Here is a 26,167-nt window from a genome sequence, read left to right on the forward strand (position 1 = left end):
CGAGATCACTAGAAAGAAGAAAGAGAGAGAGAGAGAGAGAGAGAGAGAGAGAGAGAGAGAGAGAGAGAGAGAGAGATAGGTTTCACCGTGTATGAGACAGAGAAAGGAAGAGAGAGGGAGAATTTTTTATTAAGTTATATTCAAAACACATCCGTTTTCAGATGTATTTCTATACATGATCATAATGAAAACACAATGAGATAGCTTCCTGTCCTATGGTCGAGCAATAATTTAACGTCGTCCGCTATTTTTAGCACCGTCCACCGGCGGGAAGAGATTAATGAAAAAATATCGGAGGGTGAAAATTTTATCGTTACCCCATTCATTACGGGCGACAGTGAGATCTCCTTTGAAAATATTTCGACGGGCCGCGCCACCGAAAGGGCGGTAACATGTAAGTGCACGTACTAAAGTTTCTTAAGCGCGCTATCGCGTCGGGTAGCTAATTATCGCTGCTTATTCACACGCCCTGTTGGTGGATTACGACATCCCTAAACAGATAATGTCAAGTGGTCCAAAGTTGCGCGGCAAACTTGGGACCGAACGCGCCCGAGCGACGAACTTCGGGGGGGGGGGGGCGGGGGGGGGGGTAGCTGGCTTCTCCCTGTACGTGAAATTCTTGTTTGCGATACAGTTGCGCGAATCTTTTTACTCGACGTCGACGCCCGTCGACGTGACGCGGCAGGAATACTCGATAAATAAGCATCAGCGTACCTTTTGTACGCCCACGTGCTAGAGAACTAGATATCTATCTTTTAACAAAAGTATTACGACCGTACTCTATCATGCACTCCTCGACGCGCCTTGTCACGCTCTAAACGCGTGAAATATAGCGCGCGAAGATATATAACTTGAAATTAAGGGGAGGAAGAAAAAAAGAAGAGGGGAAAGGAGAGAGAGACGAGCGCTGCTCGAATTTAAGTCGCTACGGACGATCATCTTTATTCCATACATCGCTTTATCAGCCGCGACTGTTTCGCGTGTATCTCGCTCCTCTCCTATCTTTTTCCCCTCAGTCTCCTCTTTTCCTTTCCCATCGTTCTTCTTCATTTCTCGCTGTGTGACTTCCATGTACTCGACCAACAGAAGCTACATCCGACGTAGGGCAATATCCAAATTGCCTCTACGGATTTAACGTTTCCGCGGGACAAATCGCCGGGGGAAATGAAACGAGCTGCCAGATTAGACAGTAGCTGCAGCATCCCTGTCGCCGTAAAAAAAAGGGGAAAAAACGAGAAAGGCCGCGCCGCGCCACACGCCGGTGTGGAAACTCACACTCTTTTGTACTGAGCGAACGACCCGAATTCTCTCTCCGAAGTACACGGAAGGATAGATGAGTCGAGAGAATGTAAAGAGGGGGAGAGAAAAAGCTCCGAGTTTCTTGCCGTTCGCGTTATCCTAAAATATCTTGCGTGTTCTATAACGCGTCAACGCGATTCAATTTTGGTTATCGCACAGAAAACGGAGCGATAGCGTTTATTCCGCGTTCAAAAATGTACTCCCGTAAGAATAAAGGAATATCGCGTAGGGAGAATTTGCGGGGGAAAAATATTGCGACGCGAGAGAGGAACAATCGTGGGAAGGGCGAGAAGGGAGAAGGAAGGAGAAAATAACGAAAAGAGAGAGAGAGAGAGAAAAATTGTAGAATAATAAGCGTATACGTCAAAGTAAATTAATTAGTTAAGTTGGCAAACTCCCGTCGCCCAATATTTAACAAACGTAACGTCGGGGAGATTTTTAATGGTAGCAGGTAACCGGCACCGTTCTCGCATATGTTTCACGTCTCGTTCCGCGAAACGGACGTGGATGTATCATCCCCGCGGCGAGTTTGAAAATTAAAAGTACACCCTTACTTCCCGGCCCGCCGCCGGCATGCGGCAATCCGAGACAATCAGCGGCCGGACGTTCTTTGCATTTTTATTGCGCGCACCTTACTTGGCACGGGACTACCCTTCCCCCCCTCCCCCCCCCCTCCCCGTTCTTCAACTCCGTGATTTCGCGATAATACGGAATCGGGGCGACCCTCTCCCGGCTGTTCGGAGCGAATTTTCGGCGGGCCACGCGCCTCGTGAAATTCCACACGAACACCCGGAAATGAAACGCGTTTATCGCTCGTCTATCTCGTTAACAGGATTAACTTTTGATAGGTTCGCGTCCGCGCGGCGAAAGTACGGTGACTCTCGAATAATAACAGACTCGCCTCCGCTACATCACGCGCTTTTCGCCAGCGCCGATAGCCCAGAGAGAAAATAATCAATCATCCTCGACATTTTGCAATTCTCCAGCGTTTCCCCTCCTCTCTCCCTCCCTCTCCCCTCTCCTCCCCCCTCTCTCTCTCTCTCTCTCTCTCTCTCTCTGTCCCATTCGCTCTCGCGTTCCCTCTCCTTCCCTCTGCCTACCTCACGTTTTCCTTCTTACATCATTTCTTACCTCAAGTATCTCGGAGTGGAGTCAAGGCGAGGAATCAATACGGTCGTCGCGTACCGCGCGCAATCATTTTCTCGCCTCAAAACGAGCGCCGGCGGAAAAGCCGGTAGAAATCAAATTCCAGTCACGGCACGTATCCCGATAAATACATATTGATACGAGAAGATTACGAAGGGCGTGTGCGAGCGGGATTTTTGATACGTTTCTCTCTTTCTCTGCGCGGCGCGGCGCGGCGCGGCGATGCCCGCTTTTCGGGGCGCGGCGGAAAAGGCGAAATGCTTCCTCGACGATTTTCTTGTTTCCTACCTACCTCGATCGACTCGCTCGTTCCGCGCGAGGCGCGGCATATTTCTCCGCGGAAATCACGAGCTTATAAATCCGGAAATGTATCGTACGTATGTCTCTTCGAGGAAACAAGGAACACATGAAAGTATAAGTGCCGTCTTGCAGCGGATCGATTGCGGAAAATTGCGAGACACGTTCCTCCGACGCCTTCAATATGTATTAACTGGTTAGCGATCGAATCTAATCTCAGGCCCGTCGTTAAGAATTTGTCACTCGCACGCTTACAAATGCTCTTTTAAAACATATATATATATATATAAAGGAGAAGATGTTACGAGAAGCGGGGAGGGATTCTGAAATTGGAAAGAATACCATTTATCATAAAATCGCTGGGAGGAATTGCGGAATGATTCAAACTCGTGTAACGTTACAACGGAAGTTATTATTAAACGTCTCACAGTGATTCCCGAGCTAATGAAGGACGTAAGAACTATAAATCTCTCGCGTGTATTTGGTATATATGTATGTGCATGTTCAAGTACGTGTATAAACTTCTCATGAAACTTCAGACATCTCAGGAATATTCCAATCTCCGAGTACACCGCACAGACAGACGGGTCTAAATATGAAATTCTCTTAAGCGAGACCGGCACGCGAGGGGATCCTTTCCTAACTGGATCTATACATGTTACATATATACATACATACATACATACATGTATGTGTGGGGGAGAGGTGCGTGCGCGCGCGCGTGTGTGTGTGTGTGTGTGTGTGTGTGTGTGTGTGTAAATATGTGATATATGTAGGTAGCAAATTTTTACTTTCACTCGTATATGCTACGCGCCGTGTGTAAGACATTCCGTTATTGGTGATATAGTCAAATAAGAGATGACTATAAAGAAATAAGCAACAACGCGTGGTAAAACTGTTTTGTATAAAGTTTTGCACAACAAAATTTCGATAAAATTTTATATTTCGAAATGGAGAGGATAATGAAGTTTTCTCCAATTTTCGCAACTTGATTTTCTACATTACGTTACAGATTGAGCTTGAATTGATATATTTTCATTTTAGGAGCGAGATAATTAATTTTGATATTCTGCAAAAAATAATATAACAAAATAATTTATAGTTTCAATTATTCGTTTATTTTCCCGTCCTCAGTGTACATGTGTACATATTAGCTTTCACATGTGTATGTATTGGAGCGTGTTAGCGCGTTAATATGTTCATCTCTTCGCCGTGCGGAGACGCGAGTCACTTCGCGAATTGTCTGGATACGATTTGATTTCGCGATACACAGCTGGCGATATGGTATCTGTGAGCGATGATACTAACAATTGATAAGCGTACTCCTAGTTTCTGAACAACCTGATGTATCGATGTATAAGCGATGCATAAGCGGATTGGGAAGCGGATGACGCGCATGCGCGCGCGAGAACAGTTCGATGGAACTTGGATGGGACTTCCGATTATTATGCCAATTCCCGATGCTAACTCCCGCTCTTCGGTGACTCCGTCCAGAGATTAGATTCATCTCCCGAAAGATATAATCTCCGGTGTGTTTCACGCTAATAAAACGACATTCGAGAAATTACAAATTACGAAAAGCTCGCGCCTCGTTATCTTGTGGTCCGGAGATAAAACCGCGTGACGTCACGTCGAGTCTCCTCCATGTCAGGATCTTCGTAAATGCAGCCTCCATTTTATTTGTTTGTGCGTTAACAGTGAGGACGTATCCCATGCGCGTGCGATTTTATTTAAAATCCTAATCTTTTAGATAAGCGACGTGTTTTCAGCGTGAAAACGTGCATGCGCGCGCGCGCGTCACTTTTCAATGGAACACCGGGGTTCGACAGGAAAATCCTGAGTTAATCGCGCGCTTCTCCATAACGATCTGTATCAGAATGTTAACAACGCTCGCATTTAGACGGGAGCGCCAGTTCGATACCGTGTATATATATAGTATCATATGTACACGCGTCGAATAGCCTGGCTGCGTTCGCAACAGGTTCTCCTCGACGTTCCAAGTTTCTCTTGATTTTCGCGGAATGTAGCGAATCCGCCATAAAACCACCACAAAGTGTTCGGATAATTAAATCTTCCTATAGGCGATCGTCCGAACATTCATTTGCAGATCGATATTGGCTAATCTTCTATCGTCGGTGCAATCGAGAACGTAATGATTCGGACGTGAAGAAATAAATTTCGGATCAAACTTTTTTCGCGCGCTGATTTTATCTTCGAAAGAGAGATCCGATTTTGAAAATCGTATATACGATAATAATATTTCTTTGAGTTTGAATAAGTTCAAACTGCTCTGTAATATAAATCATTCAATTTCGAAAATAATTATCAAGAAATTCAGTATTCATACAATTCTGTTTAAGGAATTAATAGAAAATAATTAAATTTGTTGAATGAACCTTTTTTATAAAGGTTAAAACAAATTTTGTCAAGATTTATTTTAAAACATGAAAGCCATTTTATCCTTCGAAACAGAATGTTTAATTTCACTTTTATTTATTGTTTTGTTTATGTATTAAAACTTCTATTACAATAAATTTACATATCCGTAATAATAATAGTTAGAAATTATATATATAAATTTATGAAAATTATTATGAAAATTATTGTTAAATTTTTAATGTTCATACTTGACTTTCACTTTCATAAAAAAACTCTTTTATTTTACTTTTTCAATTTCTTTTTTGAAATGTATCTGTCTGAAAAATATTTGTTTAAACGTGCTCTTTAAAATCTCTTTATACAATGACCGTATACTCTATGCTCTAAAAAAAAAATCAATGTTTCCTTATACATTACACGCATAAGATCGGCCGATTCTCTAAAAGCAACAAATGTTTATCTTAAAATTCACTGCATGTCAGCGAACGTTTCGAAAAAAAAAAAAATCCTGAAATCGCGAAAGCGACTCGGGAGCAGTGGAACGCGACAAAACACTGAAAACTGGAACTTCCAACTAAATGATCTCTTTCTATCTGAGAAAACTTTCGAGGTCGTCCCCTCCCTCGGGGAAGAGAGAGAGAGAGAGAGAGAGAGAGAGAGAGAGAGAGAGAGAGAACGAGGGAGAAAAAGGAAAGCGCAATTGTAAACAAAAAATACACGCTGGGTAATTACAGGCTGGATAAGCTCTCGATTGAATTGCAAAGCGAATGACGCGGTGTTTGCGAATCGGATATCTCCGATACGACGGTATTTTCTGGCAGAGATTAGAAATCCGGATACAATCCGCGACCGGCTGATTCCGTTTGATGGATTTTCCATTAGCCGCAATTATTAGCAATTAATTTTCAATCATCTCGCGGCTTCGATTATGCGACGACGTATTAATCCCCCCCCCCCTCCCCGCGTGCGCCGCCGCCGACGTTGTCGGATCAGATCGGAACGGAACGAATTAACGACGCGTCGAGCCAGTTACATACGTATCGTTAACTAGCGGTGGGATGATAAAGGGGTATCTTCTTCACCCTGATTTAACCTGTCCTTCCGCCGAGCGCGCCGGTGTGATGAAACGCTCGGCTAAACGCCGATCTTGTTTTCTCCCTCCCTCCCTCCCTCCCTCCCTCCCTGCCATCCCCGTCTCGACGCCGCAAGACTGCGGCGATGTATAGACGTGCCGATATGCAATCTGCTCGCTAACGACGACGCCGACGTGCATCGAGACCCGTACTTAATTAATCTTCGAACGCGACCCAAAGCCGCCGTGCGGGCGCGCGAGCGGGGGCTGAGGGGGAGTTGGAATCAAAGGATAGGAAACGCGCTTGTATCGCGAAACTTGTTTATTGAATTGCTACGTCGTGCTGCGGTTAAATGCGAGGGGATGTTTAAACTCGCGGAAGTGAATTAAGAGTATCGAGTAACCTGCGAAAGTTTCCGAGTTTCAAGAAATTAGCAAAGTTTGAGGCGCGGTACGATATGCGCGCGCGAAACAGAACGTTCCGCGGGGGGGAGGGGGTGGCTTGAAGAGAGAAGGAGGAGGAGGAGGTGGCGGGAATGGCTCGGTTCGACGCCTCGAAATAAGAAGCCCTCCGCCCTCTCTCTCCCCTTCGGCCAAATAAAATTCTCCCTATTATTGCACTGTGTTACTACACTCCGGCGCTCTCGGCCGGTGCCGAAACTGCCCAACTTGGGTAAACGTAATATTTTTCACAGCGATATCGAACAGCGAGGCGCGCGTTTGCCGAGTAACGGCGTATATCTTTGTGGCCTGGAAAAGTACCGCGCTCGCCGGAGTTCCGGGCATTTCGACCCGGGCGCGCCGCGAGAACGGGAGGCGACGGGGATGAGGGAGTGGAGGGAAGGAGCGAAGGAAAACGAATTTGAAATCCCCGATTCCTCCCCCCCCCTCCCTTGGCGCGCGTCCCCGATGTGTACATATTATTTCACGCCGAATCATGTCATTCACGCCAGAAGCTCGGAAAAACGCTTGTTCAACGATCCGACGGTGGAGGGTGGACGGGAGGGTGGACGCGGGGTGGGGAGAGTGGTGAGAGGATGGACAAATCCATTGAGCACGATCGAGCGTGTCTGAAAAATCGGCTCTCCGCAACAACACGCTCAAGTTTCACTAGCACTGATGATATTTTACGCTCGGGATTTGCGCGAGCTTTCAATCAAAACAACATCGATGAATGGAATTTTCATCGACCGTAAGTGTTGTCCAAAAGGAAATGTGTCATGTTTGTCTTTCACGTACACGTACACGTAGAAATTGAAACGCTGTTGGAATTAATTAGGATATTTATCTCTCGTCGTTAGGATATTTATCTATCGTCTCGTCGCAATTTTATGTACCTATTCGTAATTTTATAATGTCGAATCGTCACACTTTCGGCGATATGTTAAAGTCGCGAGTTATGTCGCGCGAATAATTTCGATCGCGCGATAATTCGCGCGCGATGGCAGTTCCCGATTTTAGCGATCTATCTACGGGATAGATATTTATTCCGGTGGAATTCACGTACATACGCGTGTACCGCGACGTATTCATCGAAACGCGAAAATGGTAAAAAACGCGAGAGTGCGAGGGAGCGGCGATTGAAGAATTGAGGGCCTTGACTATTGAAGCGGGCTTTAAGCGCACTCGCGATGCACACTTGAGCCAAATGCCATATCTATTTACATTTGAGTCAGTGGATATGTTGAAAATTGTCGCCCCTTCAATTCCAAACGCTCGAGCATGCACAGAGAACTCTCCAATACACCCCTCGTCTCGGATAATCTTTTCACGTCTCTGCTCGATAAATTCGATTTAAATGTGTATCGGCGATTATCACTGAGATTTTTTCTTTAAAGGAACGAGAAAGAGAAAAATCGTAAAAATATAATTTATTTATTACATCTACGGTATCCACGAGCTCCATTAAAAATTATAAATTTTAGAAGAAAAAAAAAGGATGTTTCACCGATCTGAAATTATTTAAGTTAAAAAATTGCTATACTCGAAAGCGAAACTTCGCTAAAAAATTTACCTCACATTTCCAATTTATTTTTTCACACACACTCCTGACGATTATGTGCCATGAATAACCCACGGACATTCTGTATGCGATATAAATGGAAAACCTAACGTGAGAAGAGAACAAAATGTTTTAAAAATACTTTGACAGCGAACGCGATGTCAGGCTGCGAAACAAGTAGACAAATTTATTTCACGTTACATCAATACGATTAGCTTGATATCCTCCAGATATTTGATACAAAAACGCTCGGCTATACATCGCGGAAGTACATCTATTTGTCTCGCGGATTTTAAATCAAAATCACTCGCCCTTCTGACTCCCCCCTCCGCTCCTCCCTCCCTTCCCCCCCTCCCCCCGGTGTGCAGCGTGCATAAAAAGCGCTTCCACTCGATCCACCGTGCTCGAGTACGGCACTCTCAGCGAACCGTTCCTATATTTCATACTGATTTACACGGGCGAAAGAACGAGAAAACCGAGGACATGCGTCACAAGATCCACCCTTGTTATCAGTCACATGGCGATTTAATGAGACTCGCGATCCATTCCGAAAGCGAATTCGAAATTTTTATTACGCATACGCGTCGATCGATAACCTCACACCTTCAGAGCGGCCTGCTTTTAATTCATTTTTTTGATGCAAGCTGGCTAAATGAACGTAGCACGCCACGTTGGTTGACCGTGCAAATATCGCAGTCCCACCATCGTAAATTTTAACGCGCTATTCCGGCGTAAAAAAAATGCCGCGCGTCCCACGTAGTTGGATAAACTCGTGGGCGGGACGTAGAACAATTTCCTGCTGGTCCGCTTTGCGCGGCGCGCAACATCTAAATTAATCTGCAAAAATCATGAGAGGGATATCGCTCGTCGGCGAATTATCGGACGGAGCGGTTTTAGCGAGAGAGAAAGCCCGTGGACCGCGGACTTTCGGTTCACGCATCATCGTGTTACCGAACCGGGAATACGTGTTACGGGAGGAGTGTGACCGTTTACACGGGACGAATGTAAAATGCTCGAACGGCTATCGAATAAAAAGCAAAAGCGTGTAACGCAAAAATGCGTGCCATAAAATAAGCGCATTAAAAGAGGAAGAGACGTAGATCTGCGTGCAAATGGCGCGAGGCAGCGAGGTATGAGTGGATGCCGTGAAAAAATAAATCGTTCTCCACCGTTCTCCACTCGAGATCAGATAAGACGTGGGATGAATAGAAAGAAGATCTAGCATACGTTCGCTATTTATACGTAGCTATATCTATTCAGAGTTGGAAAAAAAAATATCGGTTCGGATTTAATGATATTGTTTATTAATCGCGCATTTGGGGCGAGTACGAGTTTCAGTGATATCCGATATTTTTGTTTGGGGAGGGGGGGGGGGTGCGTTTTCGGTTACACACGCACTCGTGACTTGGTCGACAGAGACTCGGTTTTCACCGGGCGCGAAACTCCAGCCTTTTTACGCTGACTGCACTTAATTACGTTTAAAAATAAGTTCGGCCGGAGTAATTAATTTTAGATTCCCGTAAAAGTTCCCGTAAAAGTAATCACACAAAGTTTCGGGACGGCCGCGAGAGGGTATTCGGGAAGTATCTTTTTAAGGGGCCGTAAAGGCCGAGAGAAGCGACGAGTGAGTTTAAAGATATGGAGGAGTGGATGCCAGCACCTTAATCTTTTCCCCGAGAAAGTTTCTCCCGTCGCAAATCTTCTCACGCGCGCGCGCGAGCGTGAGCGTGAGCGTGAGCGTGAACGCGCGCGTCGGCCCATCCCCCTCTTCTCCCTCTCCTCCGTCCTGTGGGAATACAGGAAACCGGCGTGTAAATCACGAGACATTCGACTTTTTAAACAGTAGATTACGTTCCGCGTTTGAAGGGAGAGAATCGCCGTATTTCACGAGGCGTGACGCGCGAATGTCTGTCGCGCAATCGATGGCCACGCAAAAACCACCTCGACGGTCCTCCGATGCTGGAACTGTACGTCATTAATTATTCGCGACGCGAGAGATCCGAATAAAAAAGGAACGGGAAGGGGGGAGGGGAGGGGTGAAGAGAGGAGAGCGAGAAACAAGAGTTGCAAGAGTTGCGCGCCCCGGCCGGGGCGTTACTATCGTGCCGTGCAGTGTCTGAAATTGAACGATTGCGCCGGCGGAACTCATAATTTCGACATGCCAGTTATGCCGGCGGACGCTTCGATATATCAGGAGAAATGCCATATAGAAATCCGAAGGCGCGCGCGGAATAGATCGGTAGGCGGAAATAAATTCTTGTACGCGCCCGGACGTGGATTAAGCGACCGGGGAGGAAAAAATTTACGTCGCGCGTCGCCGCGCGCTTTGGTAAATCAGGATCCCCTTGCGCGCGCGCGCGCGCACGCGTGCGCGCGTGTGATTTTACACGAATACCGGATGTTATATGCCGCCGTCGCGACATAAGGAACGCGCTTACGTCTGGTGTTCTCTCTCGACAACTCCTACTTCCAAAGCGACTCCTCGCCTCTCGACCCGGGATGTATACGACGCATCCCCGGAAGAGGAACGTTGTCGTATCCTAAATCGGACAAACGCCCCCCTCCCCCCCCCCCCCCCCCGCGCGCACGGCCATGGCATCCCCCGATCGGTGCCGCTCGATAATGCGGCCGTCAGAGGTGCCCGACGTTTCGTTGTCGCACCTCTTCCGACTCCGAGACTCCGGGAGTGACTTCTCCCACGAAAGTGGAAAGTGAGTTATATCCGCGAGTTACCTCCGCGAATTACCTCCGCGCTTACAAAGCAAAATCAATTACGAGTCGAGTATCAGCGTGGGGTTCGGCCCCCGCTACGATCGCGCGGCGCGCACAACGCGACGCGGAATAAAGGGAGAGGACCTCCTTGCGCCGCGCCGTGCGAGTAACTCTCGTCATATTTCGAGACGCCTCGAGACTTCCACGAGCGCCGGCGAAAGGAGGAGGTGAGTCGTAAGAGCGGAGCAATTAAAGGAAAAGCTACGCGAGAGCATCGGATCTGCGTAGCGATGCATTATGGAGGTTCCGAAACGCACGGAAGTCGCAGATACTAAAATCCGCGCCTAGACAAAGGGTTACTCCGAAGGATTTCTCAATTACCGAAATGGAATGTGTGACGAACGAGGGAAGGGGGAGTAGCGAAGCTACTCCGGGGAGGGGTAGGGGGAGGGGGGGGGGGGGGCGAGAACAGAGTGCGACGCAGACGGTCGACGGTGACGGCAAAGTGACAAGCGGCCCGACGGGACTTTAAGCTCGAGAATGTCACGAGAATTTAGCGAAACGGTTAGAGAGGCTACCTCAACGAGAAATCCTTTCGTCCCGTAGGATAAACCTTTCCTTCCCGTCGCTGCTCGTCGCGATAGACTTTTCCGTCCGGACAGAATCACGTCCTTTTTATCGCGAAATTAAACGAGGCATCGACGAAAATTGTATTATAATGAGGAATATAATGCGAACGGCGGGGCGGGGCGGGGCAGGGAGGAGGGGAACGGGACGAGTGCGAGAGACAAGTGCGCGGATAAGACTTCAACGAGAACGGTGAAAATGTTTAACGGTTCTTTCCATTAACTCGTCCCCGTGGCCGAGTCTTACCGCCGTATCGGGGAATCTCCCAGGAAGGAATTAGACGGGTCCTGGTGTAGACATCGAGGGCTTACTGTGGAGCACGAGGAGCATCTGATAGGAGCGACCACCTGTCTCGTATTTCAACTTCTTCTCGGCTTCTCTCTCTCTCTCTCTCTCTCTCTCTCTCTCTCCCCCACCGGCCCGCCTGACTCCCCCGTATTGTCCGTCGCGTACCACGTTTTATTACGAAAATCCTACATTTCCGAACATGCCATCTTTCCTCACCGAAATGCGCCCTCGTATATGTCGGGGTGTTTCTCTCACCCCGAAACGGTGGTGGTCTCACACCGAAAACGATGATTGTGGGTTTAATGAAAAATCAAGCGTGATAAGAAAGCAAGTAATAATATGAAACGCTTGTACACATCTCAGAGAGATGTAAAATAAATTTTCTATAAGGTATGTTTTAGAGAAAATTGATTTTATAAATTGAAAGATGAGTAAAATGATTCAGACTTGTTTGCGTATTATCAACTCTCCAATTTTCAAAGGCGCTTCTCTCGAGTGCAAAGCCTCGTATAAAAAAATTTGTATACCCACCTTGCCGACTTATTCTTTTTAATAAAGAATCATTTCCCTTCGATGCCGATTCAGTCCGCGGGCACTCTGTATATTGCAACGTGTAAATCGAATTGTGAGAAAACAAACTTTATTATCGTATTTACGTCCGAGTCCGATGAAAAAAAAGGACAAGATGATGATTGAGAGGATCGTAAGAGGAATCGACGCGTTAGGTAACGGGACAGTAATAGGAAAATTAATTTGAACGTTACTCTCGAAGATGAGCCATAATTCAGGTCGCTCCTTCAAACGTTTCGCCAAACTCCCGAGACGCGAAATTAATTTTGCGGTTACTCTCGCAGGGGGCGGGGGGCACTCCACCCTTGAATGCACCTGTAATATAAGTCACGTATAATATAAAGACGAGCACTTCCGAGCACAAAAGGTAACCCATTCGCGAAACATTAACTTCCCGAGAGTTCGTGACTCGTAATAAAGCGAATAAACGCAGACACTCTCAACCGGAAGAGATAATAATCGCGTTACACGCGTTTTCCGCTCGTAAGGCTGCCTGTCGATACCCGAGGCCGAAGTCACCGGCGGAATTCGGCGTCGCGATGTAATCCAAAAAAATGGGTCGATCGTCACCGTCGCGCGATCGTCGACGTCGACGATCGCAGGTTGCAGGTACGGAGAAGAAGAGGGAAAAAAAAAAAACGAAACGTTGCATACGGCGAAACATCACGTTCGATCCTCACATCGGAGCCGAAAAATTGTGCCGCGCGCCCGAAACGGACTCGAACCAATTTTTTTCTTCGCCCAACTCTCCCTCCTCTCCGCTCTGTGCTCTCCTTCGTCCATTCCCCTCCTTTTTTTTCTCTATCCCAAATATATTCTCGCACGCCGTGCAGCTTCAAAACGAAAATGTATGTACCGATCGGAGGGGAATAGGCGGGAGGGGTCCGCTGTTTGTTCGTGACTGCGAAACGAGATTTTTGCGGAAACGGAGAGAAAAATTGCAATCGAGATTTGTGGAGCGTTTCGATTGACGCGGACTTGGTCTATCCTTTTTTTTTTTTTTTTTCTATTTCAAGCGGGACGCGCGGGCGGGATCTATAGCGATGTGTAACGACCTCTTGATCGTTACGCTCGTGCGGGATATTCGTCAGAGTGGCTTCGCTATTCTAAATTAACCCTCTTCGATCCCCCTTCGAGATGGAACTCGGAAAAGGATTCGTTCTGCCCGTTTCTATATTTTTCGCTATGATGATTCCTCCAAGAATCGGAACGAGTCTTCGGAATTCATACCCGACGGGGAATACTTGCATTAAAAACGAGATCGAGAGAGACGTTATCTTCTTGAAGAGAAAAACCTGTCGTTATTACTCAATAAGCGGGATAATTTACTCGATTTTAATTGACAGTTTTGCAATGATAAAACGAGGAATCGATGTACGATACTTGATATTCTACACGGTTAAGTGTCGCGAACTCTCTAATTCTCAATAATATACAAGTCAGAAACTTCGACTTGCCGCACGTCTCCGAATTCTTTTAATAAAAATTGATACTAGCGGCAGGCTTTAAGCGCAGTCTCTCTCTCTCTCTCTCTCTCTCTCTCTCTCTCTCTCTATCTGTCTTCCCCTCCCTTCTCTCTCGTTACATCAACGGGAGGATAAACTTTCCAAACGTTCGAGCAAATATCGCCCCACGCGCGAAATGACGGATGGAAAATAATTTCTTCTGGTGCGATAAATCTTCGTGCACAACCGATAAATTTACCGCGAACGCGCGCGCGTTACATCATGTATCCCGATACGCGGTGCGCGCATAAGGATACATCTTCGATTATAGAGAAATAACATGCGCCGTTCAATTTACATGCAAAGCGACAAGAACGCATCGGAGATAACGGTAATTGTCCTTTATTTCATCGCTTTGCGCCCGTCGACGGTTATCGAGCACGCGAGCATAATTGGACATTCAAATAAACTGTAATTACCGTAACTTCTGCTACAATAAAATTTTCCCCCCTCACGCCCTCACCTCCCCCCTTCCTGTATATGCGTGTTTACGGCACGACACGTAATTACTACGGCCCCGTCTTCCCCACGTGGAAATGCCCGCGTTTTAACATTCGAAATAGATTAACCGTCTAGTGTATCCTTATTTGCCGAATCCGATTATGATCATCGAGGCTGTCCGCGGGCGGCTAATCAGCGCCATAAACGTTTGTTTTTATCAATGCAATTAGGCAGCGCGACGCGCGTTCGGAGAGAGATTTCAACGTCGGACGATAATAATATTGTAACGTTTTATTCCCCTTTTCCGCCGCGCGTTGCGCGTTTTCATCGTTATTATTTTGCATTTTGTACGAGTTTCACGGAAAGCGTGGTATAGCTAATTAACGTTTCGCGTACGTTTCTACAGTGGCGTAGCGTTAATTATTCCCATCCTGGACTATAATATATTTATCAACAGCCGTATATTATTTAAATCGCACTGAAACTAGGTTTCCGACTCTTGCTGTTCAACGAGATATCGTACGGGCTCTTTTTGCCACTCGGTGTTTGAACTTTCCACACAATAAGCTATTTTCATCAAGACTGTTCATCTAAGGTGCTTTACATTTGCATGTACGAGACGTATAAATAATCATGTTATTCGAGAACACTTTTTTATTTTTATTTTTTTTTTTTTCTTTTTTTTTAATAAATCCCGTTCCCTCGTCCATATGGGTCAACCGAAAAATCGGTACCGAAAATGTCAGCGTGTCTTCGATACGTCGATATATCAAGACTATAATTATTTCGCTCGTCGACATAAAGGGAAAATAATCGATCGATCGAGCGGCCGGCACGACGGGGACGGCGGCGCGCGATGCACGCTGACGGAAATAGATCTGGCAGTCGCCTTACGCCAGTTCCGCCGGTTCGTGTTCCAGCGGTTGCTGGAAAATTCATACCCGGACGACGGCGTCGAAGTTTTCTTAATAACGGAATCCTGAATTCCGGCTGTTTCACGAACTAGGTCGTGCTCCGCGCGATTTCCTAGGTCGTATCTCCATTTCCTGCGCTCTCGCTGCGCGCTGCGATTCTCCCCCATATCTATCCGACCGTACGGCTCCCGCGCGTATCGGGGGGAGGGTGAGTTTCTCCTCCGGGGACATAATTTCAAAATAGAAGCCGTGCCCCCTTATAACGCCCCGAGACGTCCCGTGTTTTAATAAGACGATCGATAGCGCGAGTGTATACGCCTCAGGGCCGTTACCTCCCTTTGACTTTGACCAACTCGCTCGTACGTTACTTCAGATTCCGCCGCTGAAAATTCCCTCCCTCTCCGCCCGCCCCCACCCCCGAACTACTACCGCGATCCCAAGGAGAGATAAAGAATCCGCACGTGTCCGACCGTCGCTGTCCGCTTAAAATGCCCGCTAAAGCGCACGTGAGGCTCCGCGTAAAAGCGCGGGTATACGACGAAAAAGTTTTCTCGTATATCAAGGCGACGTTTGTACGGGGAGGGGAAAAAAAAAAAAAAAGAAAGCGCGAGCGTTCTCGCCGAGCGTCAAGCCGCGTGCGTGCCTGCGTACACGATGAATGAAATCAGCCAACGAGGTTTGCGCGAGAACCTCATTCTGAGAGATCAAAAGGATTTTTCTAACCAAATAGTCGGATAGAACGTTTCAACAAATATCTCACAACCCCTGGAGCAAATCGCGGCTCGCATATTTAAAGGGAGTGTACTCATAATATCAAGACGCGATAGACGAAACGTTACGTAGTCACATTAATAATTTGATCAATATCGGAATCTTGTCCCTTCTCTCTCGCTCTATTTTTCTCTCTTTATATGTTTAATTAAATATGACATTTAAATATGCAATTATGTCTCTCTTTCCCCCTTTTATCTCTTTCCCCCTATCTCTTTCTCTCTCTCTCTCTCTCTCTCTCTCTCTCTCTCTCTCTCTCTTAAATTATATTAAAGACATGATTTAATATTCTATTTATGTGATAATGTTAATTCTTACAAGTAATTATATTTAATATAATATATAATAGAGTACGTAACTTGATTACATATCTCGGGGAATAACAGTAATATTAATTAATCAAAAGAGCGAGTTCACATAAACGCGGTTTAATCTTCGCTTCTCCGTTTAATCGAGGAAGATCGGCGATCATTATTTATGCAACACAAAGCGATATTAAGAATAATATATCGCTAGATTGCGAAATCTAAACTTGAACATTCCGCTCTCTCGCGGCCGGTGGATTCGAGATGGTTTCGCTAACGATATGATAATGCTTAAATTGTGATGGTGAGTTTTTACACCACCAAGATGTATCATATACAGCATAATATTTTCTCGTACACAACGTTCATATTACATGATGATCGATCGACACGCTAAAAACGCAATTCATTTCATCAGCGGTAGCACGAAAATTAAATGGAAAATTGCATATTTTTCGTCGCGTTTAAACACATATTTTAGTTATATTGACAAAGTTCGAGCGAATAATTTTTTCAAATAATCAACTTTACATAATCAATAATATTGCATGTTTTATATAAACACAGAGTACGATAAGGCGTAATATGAAAATTGGTAATTAGCTAAGTACACATTGTAAAAAGGGAGGGAAAGAGCAAGAGAGAAATTATCGCTGACACTTGTCATGCCGTTATATATAGGAAAGCGCGAAAGAAGCGGATGGAAGATGAGTACTCGGACTTGGTGAGATATAGTTAGCAGTGGCCACATGGTATGTCTTATGCGGATAAAAAGTGCAACCACAGAGGATGACTTTTTGCCGGGGGAGAAGGTTAAACGGCGAAGAGTCGAACGATCACCTCGAGGGTGTAACGTTTCGAGTTTTTCTTTTCGTGTAAAGGTTGACCTTACGCGTTTAAACGGTTCGTTAAGTTGATTCTCCCCGATTAGATTTTCATTTAATTTAAACGGCAACGACGGGGTCGTTTTTCGGTCCTTTCCACCCCCCCCTCTCTCTCTCTCTCTCTCTCTCTCTCTCTCTCTCTCTCTCTCTCTCTCTCGATGTCCTGGGGACGCTAACGAGCGTGTTTGGAATTTTGACAAATCCCGCGCTAGAATTTTGCCGTTTCGCGCGCGACCCGGTAACAATGCAAACGTCGTTATTCGTCGTCTGTCACACACATTAACGGTTTTATATGAAAAGCCGTTCCGCCGTCGCAATCCGCAAATACGCAATGCATTTTGCGCATTTGCGCAGCTATATGTTGCCCGACGTAATATATGCGCCGTAAACACGTTTACCGTGCTTACCTCAAACTTATTACGGGTTAACATATACCTACGTGCCGCACGCTAACGTAATATCGCTAACGACATGCGCAACTCTCTGTGTATCCATACCAAACAACGCGCCCGCACGCACGCACACACGTATCGCACACACGCGTCACCTAATTCAATGGGGCAAAACGATAAAAGCGATCTCGCCGGCGTCGACGAGCTCACGACTCCTTTCCGCCGTAAACACCAAACAGCTGGAACGGAAATAAGGGCTGGCTGCCGACGGGGACGGGGAGGAGGACTCGGGGCCAAGTGCCGAGGGGAAGAAAGGAGACGAATCGCGCGTTTGCTCGATTTCACCGTTGCGAGACCTCCGTTCTCCGGCGGAACTGTCGGCCATCGGCGCGATAGACGTTTACTGATGACCCGTCAAAAATTGATTTTCACATTTTTCCCCTGTCGATACGTGTTACCGCGCGCACGCACTCCATCCCCTACACAACATCCCCGAGCATCGTGTACACGCGTGTGATCCGGAAAGCGCGGGACACGGGAAAAACGCGGTCGCGCGTGCACACACAAACGGCCGCACACGACCGCACAGGTCCGCTCGAGAGGAAACGCCTGAAAGCGGAGAGGAAGTGGAGAAAAATGTACCGGATCGTCGGGATGACCCCAAAATGACCTTCGGAAAGTGACCTTTACCGCGGGATCTACTTACGCGGTGGACTTAACGACTTCGGCCGCGGTTAAAGCTATACGCCGCGCAATTAATTCCCCAAGTTCCGCCGGCAAGCAAATCGATGCAAATCCTTGAATAAAATCCCTTACGACGCGTCGCTCCTCGTAATAACTCCCGTCCAACATCGAATTTGCCTATCCAAACTGTCGTTAAAAGCGCGACCCGGAGCGACCGGGGCGACCCGTGTCGATGATTAACGTCGTTTCGCCAATGAAGGAATCGGATCGATCACGGTTGAAATTCATACAAGTTCGATGCATTGTGTGGATTGATTAGCTAATGAATATTTATGCCGATGTATACGAACCGCGTCTATATAACGATCCTCGAACGTTTCAATCCGTTTTAGATATTATCTTTGGATGACAAATCGGAGCCTCCCTCGAGCAAGAAGTTTCGGGGCAGAAAATGTATGTGCCCGAAAAAGCAATTGTTTCTAATTTCGGGAACGCCATTTATAAACAAGCAATTTTCGCGAAATGGAGCGACAGAAATTGGGGAAAGGTGAAATTATCGAGGATGATATTTGTAAATGAGTATCGGAAAAAAAGCGAGCGAGTTTATAAACCGCGATTCGATCTCTTGAGATAGGAGTGTGCAACGTTTCGGGATTGGCATCGGATGCCGCGGTTATGAAAAATTCGTCGCTCGAAACATCTACGTTCGTCCCAATCGGAATCATGACTCTCGCCGATTTTATTGCCGCACTCGACAGTTCGCTCCGTTATCATGTGGCGTTCGAGCTTGTTTTTACTAGATCCCCGGATTTATCCGACAAGCATCACAATCACGATAATCGATCTCGCACAGTCGTACCGTATCGGGAGGGAATCGATGGAGGATTTGATGGAGGATTAAAGTTTCTCGAGACAGTTTCTCGAGCGAGGAACAGCGCGAAGATCGAGAAAATCTTCGTTAACAAAATTGCGTCTGTAATTGTGACAGAGGAGACTTTGCCACAATTTCCGTAGTTGAGCGCGTAAACTTGTCACGTGGTCCGTGACCATGATTTAGGAGGCGGACGCGCGGGTGAAAAAGTTTCGCTATTCTCCGGCGTTTACGAGATTTCTCAGGCAGGCAGCGGGATTTTTCGTTTTCGAAGACTCCACTCCCCGTCCCAGACTTGTCCGCAAGTCGCGGGACAACGGAAAGGAGAGAAGCGGGAGCGGTGAGGTGAACGAAACGAGGTTTACCACGACGAAATGCGAGGTGAACGGCGATGTCGTATACCATCGCCGCGTCGAGGCAGTTTTTCCTCCGAGGAACGAAAATCGCGCGCGAGTCAGCGAAAAGACGAAAGAAAGACGGCGAATCCGAGCGAGCAAACGGCAATAAAGTTCATCTGAGAAACCTTCTGCGCGAAACCTTGTCTATTTCCATTTGTGTCGAAAATTGGCAGAAATGGTGGAGAAACAACATTTCGAATTCATAGCGTCGGCAACACGCGCAAGCCGCTATTGCGAATTCCTTCAATCGTCGAAACTCGAGGAACAAGAATCCAATGAAACGCGCGTCTGTATACAGTTTTTAGTACACGCCGTCAGAATTCTTCCTCACTTCTGTCAGGATTCGTTACCTCTCCCGCTACAAACTGCCCAAGACGTAGAAAATAAATATATCAAAGTCGTACAAAAGCAAAGAGAGGGAGAGGGAGAGAGAGAGAGAGAGAGAGAGAGAGAGAGAAAGACAGAGAGAAACGAGAGATCGTTTATGTAACAAGATACGAAAAGAGCGCTTCTTCGCGTTAAACGAACCGCGAGACAATCGACAACCGACAACCGAGAGATAGCCGCGCTCGGCCGTTAAGAGACGCGCGCGTGCTACGCACGCGAGAAATTTACCTTGTGGAAACGCGGAACGCGCGACGCCGTGCACGACGCCGTCGATGCCCATGAATATCAGGAGCGGTGCCAGGGCTGCGAGCATCGGGACCGTCCTGGAACGCGCGGCATTCGCACCGCCGCCGCGGGCCTGCAGCGTCATTCCTGTTCCCCGGCGCACTCGCGCGATCTCCGATCGCGCTTTCTCCCGGGTGCAATGTCCTATATCACCCGCGATCTCGCTCTTCCCACGCGATTGGTCCACGATTAGCGCACCTGGTGTCGCCTGGAGCGCCTTCTGCGCGCCTGGCACGTGCTCCGTGCAACTCCCGGCCGAGCGCCTCCGCTCATCTCCGTGCGTTCGTGCCGTGCGTACCGCGAGGCACCGTCCCGGTGCCGACGGCACCGTCGCGGAGCGTGACACGCCGGCGGAACGGCTCGGCACGCATCGGCACGATGGCTCAAGGTCACGAACACGCCGTGCGAACGGGAGAACTACGTGGTTCTCGAGGCAGCGAGAGAATAAGAGAGAGAGACACACACACACATACACGCACACACACACACACGCACGCACACTCCGGTACGGTAAGAGAGAGGATCCAGAGAGAGACGAGAAGAGACGGCTCGCGGCTCCCCTTCTCTCGAGGCTGGTCCTGGTCCCTCTGTCCCGGGCCGTAGACTGCTGCCTGGAAACCCTCGGAGTACGGAGTACGCGCTCGTGCCGCCTCCACCACCCCCGCGTCCCGCCGCGTGCGAGCACCCGGACTCCGCGCGTCCCGTCCCGCGACTCGCCGCCGATAAACTTCCTACGGGTACCCTCCGATACTCTCTCTCCCTTTCGCTCCTCCTTCCCTCTCTCTCTCTCTCTCTCTCTCTCACCCCCTCTCTTTCTCTCTCCCTCTCTCGCTCGTGCTCTCTTCGTCGTGCAGCCCGCACCAGGAACAGCGTCTAGCGGCGCCTGCGCCCTCGTAACCGTGCCCTGATGCCCGGGCACTGCCGCTGCCACTGCTGCTGCTGTTGCCTCTGCCTCTACCTCTACCTCTACCTCTGCTTCTGCCGCCGCCGCCGCCGCCGCCGCCGCCGCCGCCGCCGCCGCCGCCGCTTCCTCGTACCTTGGCGAATCTCTCTTCCGTCTGTCTCTTTCTCCTCGGCCCACCGGCTGTTCTTTCCTCCTTGTCGGTAGCCCTTCGCTTCGCGCGGGAGAGACCCTACATGGTGGTGTAGCTCCCGCGACCTCCCGCCTTTCCCTCTTTCTTTTTCGCTCTTTCGACAACTCGGCCCCTACTCGCTTCCGAATTTCTTTCGACGTACCGTCCCCGATGTGTTGGCTCGCTCCGAAACACACTCACGTCCCTCGGGATCTAGTCCCGGCTTCGTCTAGCTGCTACTAACCGGTGATCTCCGTGACGACGGGACGATCGTCGATGAAGGGGATTTAAAGATGACGATTGCGACCGTTCGGATATTTAAACGGGTACGATCGTTGTCACGTGGGGGATGGGAATGGCTCCCCGGAATAGCTCGCGGGGATCCACCACCGGAGCCATCCACCTGCCGAGTATCTCCCGCACATTCTTCCCGTCTTTCGCCCGGGACACCGCTTAATTCCAGATATTGTCCCCGGGAATTGCGAGTTACGATAATCACGCGCGAAACGAACGTATGTCGCCGAATAATACTTTCGGTAGATTAAGCGCTACCTAATTCACTTTATCTCTTACGTGCTGATCGCACGGGGCATCCATCCCCTGGAAAAAATGACTCCCACGACGATCAGCCGTAATCCTGTCGCGGGTAATAAAGAAACAACTTTGTACCACTACCAATGGCACGATATATAAATCCCCGCGATGGATATTACTTTTTTAGAATACGAAATAAATTTCTTCGTGTAACGGAGCACGCTCGCCCGGGAGGAGTAATTTTAAACTAGTAACATAAGAACGCAAAAAATGAACTTGGGAGCGGTAAAAACAGTTGCGTCGCAACGTTTATATACCGATTCGTTATAATATTTCGAATTTAATGAAAATATACGCAAACATCTGCCTATTTTAAACCAATATTTTACGTGTGTCGTACCATGGCGAATGTTACCGGCTAAATCCGCATGCAGAAATGATAAACAAAAACGTAAACGCGACGAAAATAATTTTAATCTTATTTTCATGTTTGGTCGGGGGAAAAAAAAAACACAAAAAATTTTAACGAAACTCCGCGATGACCATTAATGAAATTTCGCTTCAAATGGGATTAGGCGCGTGTCACTTTTATTTTTACAAATTGTATACGTGGATCTTTGTGACGATAATTTGACAGCTAAAAGCTCAAGAAAGGCTTGTGTAACATACCGTATTGTAATTCTAGTAAACTGTATCATTTTTTTCGAGTCAGTTGCAAACAAGTGTATCTGTGTACAATAATTTCTTTTGCAAAAGTTATTGTTTATCCGTGGCAATAGAAAGAAAATATGTCAGATAAATACGCAACTGTATGCGGTATGATGTCACGATATTTTTTTTTCTCTAGTACCGTCGACGAAATTGCGTTGCGGAAAGTGATCGCAACGGACCGGAACGGCGTCCGAGATGCCGATCGCCGCGATATACTTTTCATCGGCCGTCAAATTATTCCATCTATTAATCCTCTGTCATCTCGTTCGACTTCCCACGGATAATCCGGCTTTATCCGGCGTAGCTTGCGTCCGTGATAGCGGCATCGCCGGAAATCCGTATCTCGCGAAAACTAGGCATACTCCAAGGAGATCACGACCTACAACGAGAAGTACGAAGCCGCTGTTGGCGAGGAGGGTGGCGGAGAAGGGGTGGTCCAGACGGATCCGAGCTGACGCTATGAGAACACGGAAGGCGGCATTTAGAAGTGATGGAAGTGATCGTCCTGAAATTACGAGATCCTCCGAGCGCCGTCGTTAGCAGCACCCGAACGTCTGCGAACGTGTCGCGGACGAACGGGGAAAAAAAACCGCCGAGGGGGCGGAGGAGGAAGGGGGCCGGGAATAATAATTGACTTTGAGATTCGACTCGAATCCATCTGGAGGACAAATCGGAGTGTCGAAATGTCAATATTTGTCGTGCCGTTTTATCACGAGAGCTGTCATATTCCCAAAATCTCAATGGACGAGACGTGTGCGCGCGGCTCGATATATTGATTTTGTTTATAGACAACCCCCGTTTTGTTGTGTCTCTGTTACGGGCGCGACGCGTCAAATTCGTGCAAATTTCGGGCTCTCGCGCTCCCGAAATCTGACACACACACACACACACACACACACACACACACACACACGCACGCACGCACACACACACACACACACACACACACACACAACGCGCATCCCGGGAAATCTCGGGCCGGGAACAAACGACGCGGCAATCAGAGACTTCAATGTGCGTTAATTAATCGCAACGAACTTCGCGTCGTGGCGATTAATCGCCGCGCCGTATAACGTACCCCCCCTAATTAATCGCGGGCAGGTGATTCGTATCGCGCATTATTGCTCACGAATAAACGTATGTTTCGATAACGCGAATTAATGGTCACATATATTAGGAACGCACGCGGCCGGAGAGGGGAGGGGGCTCCTCTCTCGTTTCGAAATGAGACGATTGCGTCTCGCGCGCGCGCGCGTCGACTCTTTAAATACCCATCGCGCTCTCTGTAATATGCAACGACGAAGTTTGCATCTCGGATGATCAGTCTCGGATGATCGGTGTTAACGAGGTTTTGCTACAATGGAGCACGAGCTTTCCGCTAAGACGACTGACTGGGAAGGAGGATGGGAGGGGCAGGGGGGTAGTATTAAGGCCGTAGCGATGCTAGCGATTGTTCCGAAATTACGACGAGCCATCGTTAACTCCTACTTGGGAGGGGTCGCCTTCCGCGCTGATTAACTTTTAATGATCTTAGATTAAGCCCCTCCACGCTAGTATCGCCGTCGCGTCTGTCCTTAATTGTACCTAATTCCCTCGTTACATATTTACGAATAAATTTATTAACGTGCCGTATCGTCAAGTAGCGAAAAAAAAAAAAAAAAGAAAATAAGCTGATAAGCGGGATTAAAGCATCGAGTTTTATGATTTATGCTTATTAGAGCCGGCACGAGTTTTGCACGAGGGAAACATCACGCGACTCGAATAAAATGAGCGCGGCAGAAAGGTCGAACGGAAAACGTTAATAAGCTTACCGGATAAACGTAATACCTGTTGTATTAGGCCGCCGCAAGAGGTAAAAGCCGCGTGCGTTCGAACACGTTCGAAGCGCGATTCCTCCTAAATACTCGAGCAATTCTTTAAACACAATTCTTCAAAAAAAAAAAAAAAGGGATGGCGGGGGACGAAGAAAGCGGAATGAAATGTTGCGCGGCGGAAAGTGGTTTTGGGTTACAGGTTTATACGATAAACGTTTCCCTCGTATTCCTGCCGGCAACGCGGTCGCACCTATTTGACCGCCGCGAAAGCGATTGTACATTCGAGAGATATTTCGAGCATATAATTAACAGATGAAGCCGCCACAACGTGCGAAAGCAATTAATCGCAGGCGTCACGCACCACGGGTGTACCGGCCTGATTAACCTCGTGCGCTCGCCTACGGGAGAAAGCGTTTCATTTCTAACTGATTCGGAGAGCCAGATGGTCGATTTGACTAAGAACGGATTGTTTCGTCGGATTAATCCTCCATCCAGACAACGCGCGATCTCGGCGCTCTGCGTTACGAACAGCGGAACCGAGATCGATGTATCTTCATAATTGCCTCCTATTTCTTGCGAGATGTATCCCAAATGAGCTTTCCGTTTCTGTATGTATTTCTATATTTCGGAATTGCGTGCAATATGAAACGGTTACGGGCAACTTGGCCTGGGCACGTTACGAAAACAGCTTGCGAGGAAAGCAAGGGATAAAAGTTAATTCAGGCCGCCGAGTTCTCGCGAGGCCGCGATCGAGCGCCTTACGCATCTATATTTTCTTTCATAATTAATTTCCTCCTCGTTGCCGTTGAAACTTTCGGAGATGGATCCGGAGATCTCGAGGAGTACCCCGAGTTACGGCGATACGAACGAGATACGTAATCGTAACTGTATCAAAAAGAAAGGAGGCAAGTTTGCAGCATCGCGCCGGAGCGAGATGATATTAATAATTCATAAGACGCCCGGTGTGACTTCCCAAACACAGAAATTGAGGCAGTTGTGAGGAAGTTCCTGCAAAGTTGACTGTTAATCTACGTTTGGATATGAGATTTCGAATACGCTTGACACATTTCCGTAATAGCTGAGAAAGCGCCGAATGATTAATACACTTTTGCATTGCAAAATGCAAAGTGTGTTAATGAGTGTCCGGGAGAGTAGGCCGGGCTTCGCGGCCGCTGATTTCACAAAGGACTGTTCGTTTGACTCGAGTAGCAAAAAGTTCGTTAACGTTACGCGTGACGTTACAAATGGTATTACGTTCCTTGTGTGACCGTTATCGCGCGGAGAGGAGTTCGTATAGGAAAAAAGAAAAGCAAATCTGTTTTGTATTTTCCTCACGTGCGTGAGCTCGCGCGGAAAATACATGTGTGTGTGTGTGTGTGTGTGTGTGTGTGTGTGTGCGGGTCAGTGTGTGTTTAATTGGAATCGTAATGACGCCTCGGAAAAGATAATAGAAATGTTGCGTGTCGGCTGATAATTATCGAGAGGCGGTCGCACGAGGAACCGTGGCCGAAGGAAGAAACCCGGCTAATCAACGTTCGTTTCGCGCGCGCCGTGAAACGAAAACGAGATTTGCGTAAGCAAGCAAGGAAGTATAACACGAAGCGCGGCTGTATACGGCTTAAAGCGAACTCCTTGCCGATAGTTAATTATTGGCGGGCAGAACTGATTTGCAAGTACGTCGTTTATAATCCACTTAAGCTCTAATCGAATCCTGGCTAGTCTCGGGGACAACGGATAGACGTGGCTTCCATAGCCGACGTAGGTCGCATAGTCGATCCTCGGCATTGCGCGTAATTACGCGCTCGG

At 47.7% G+C, this 26,167-nt stretch overlaps 1 protein-coding gene across 2 annotated transcripts in view; it reads right to left on the minus strand.

Moving 5' to 3' along the window:
• The window catches only part of LOC105425049 (lachesin), a 29,772-nt gene extending 8,647 nt beyond the window's left edge, over positions 1 to 21,125 (minus strand). Inside the window, exon 1 of one of the 2 annotated variants that reach the window (XM_089082987.1) lies at positions 20,173 to 21,125. In XM_089082987.1, the coding sequence (XP_088939113.1) occupies positions 20,173 to 20,314 (142 nt within the window). In that variant the 5' untranslated portion in view covers positions 20,315 to 21,125. Of the gene's footprint in view, positions 1 to 11,845; positions 11,880 to 20,172 lie in introns of those variants that run through there. The other variant, XM_089082993.1, reaches the window with a different exon arrangement.
• Between the last annotated feature and the right edge of the window lie 5,042 nt (positions 21,126 to 26,167).

This window comes from Pogonomyrmex barbatus, unplaced genomic scaffold, assembly GCF_055798465.1.
Source record: "Pogonomyrmex barbatus isolate J1 unplaced genomic scaffold, ASM5579846v1 scaffold1, whole genome shotgun sequence".
NCBI classification, from domain to species: Eukaryota; Metazoa; Arthropoda; class Insecta; order Hymenoptera; family Formicidae; genus Pogonomyrmex; species Pogonomyrmex barbatus.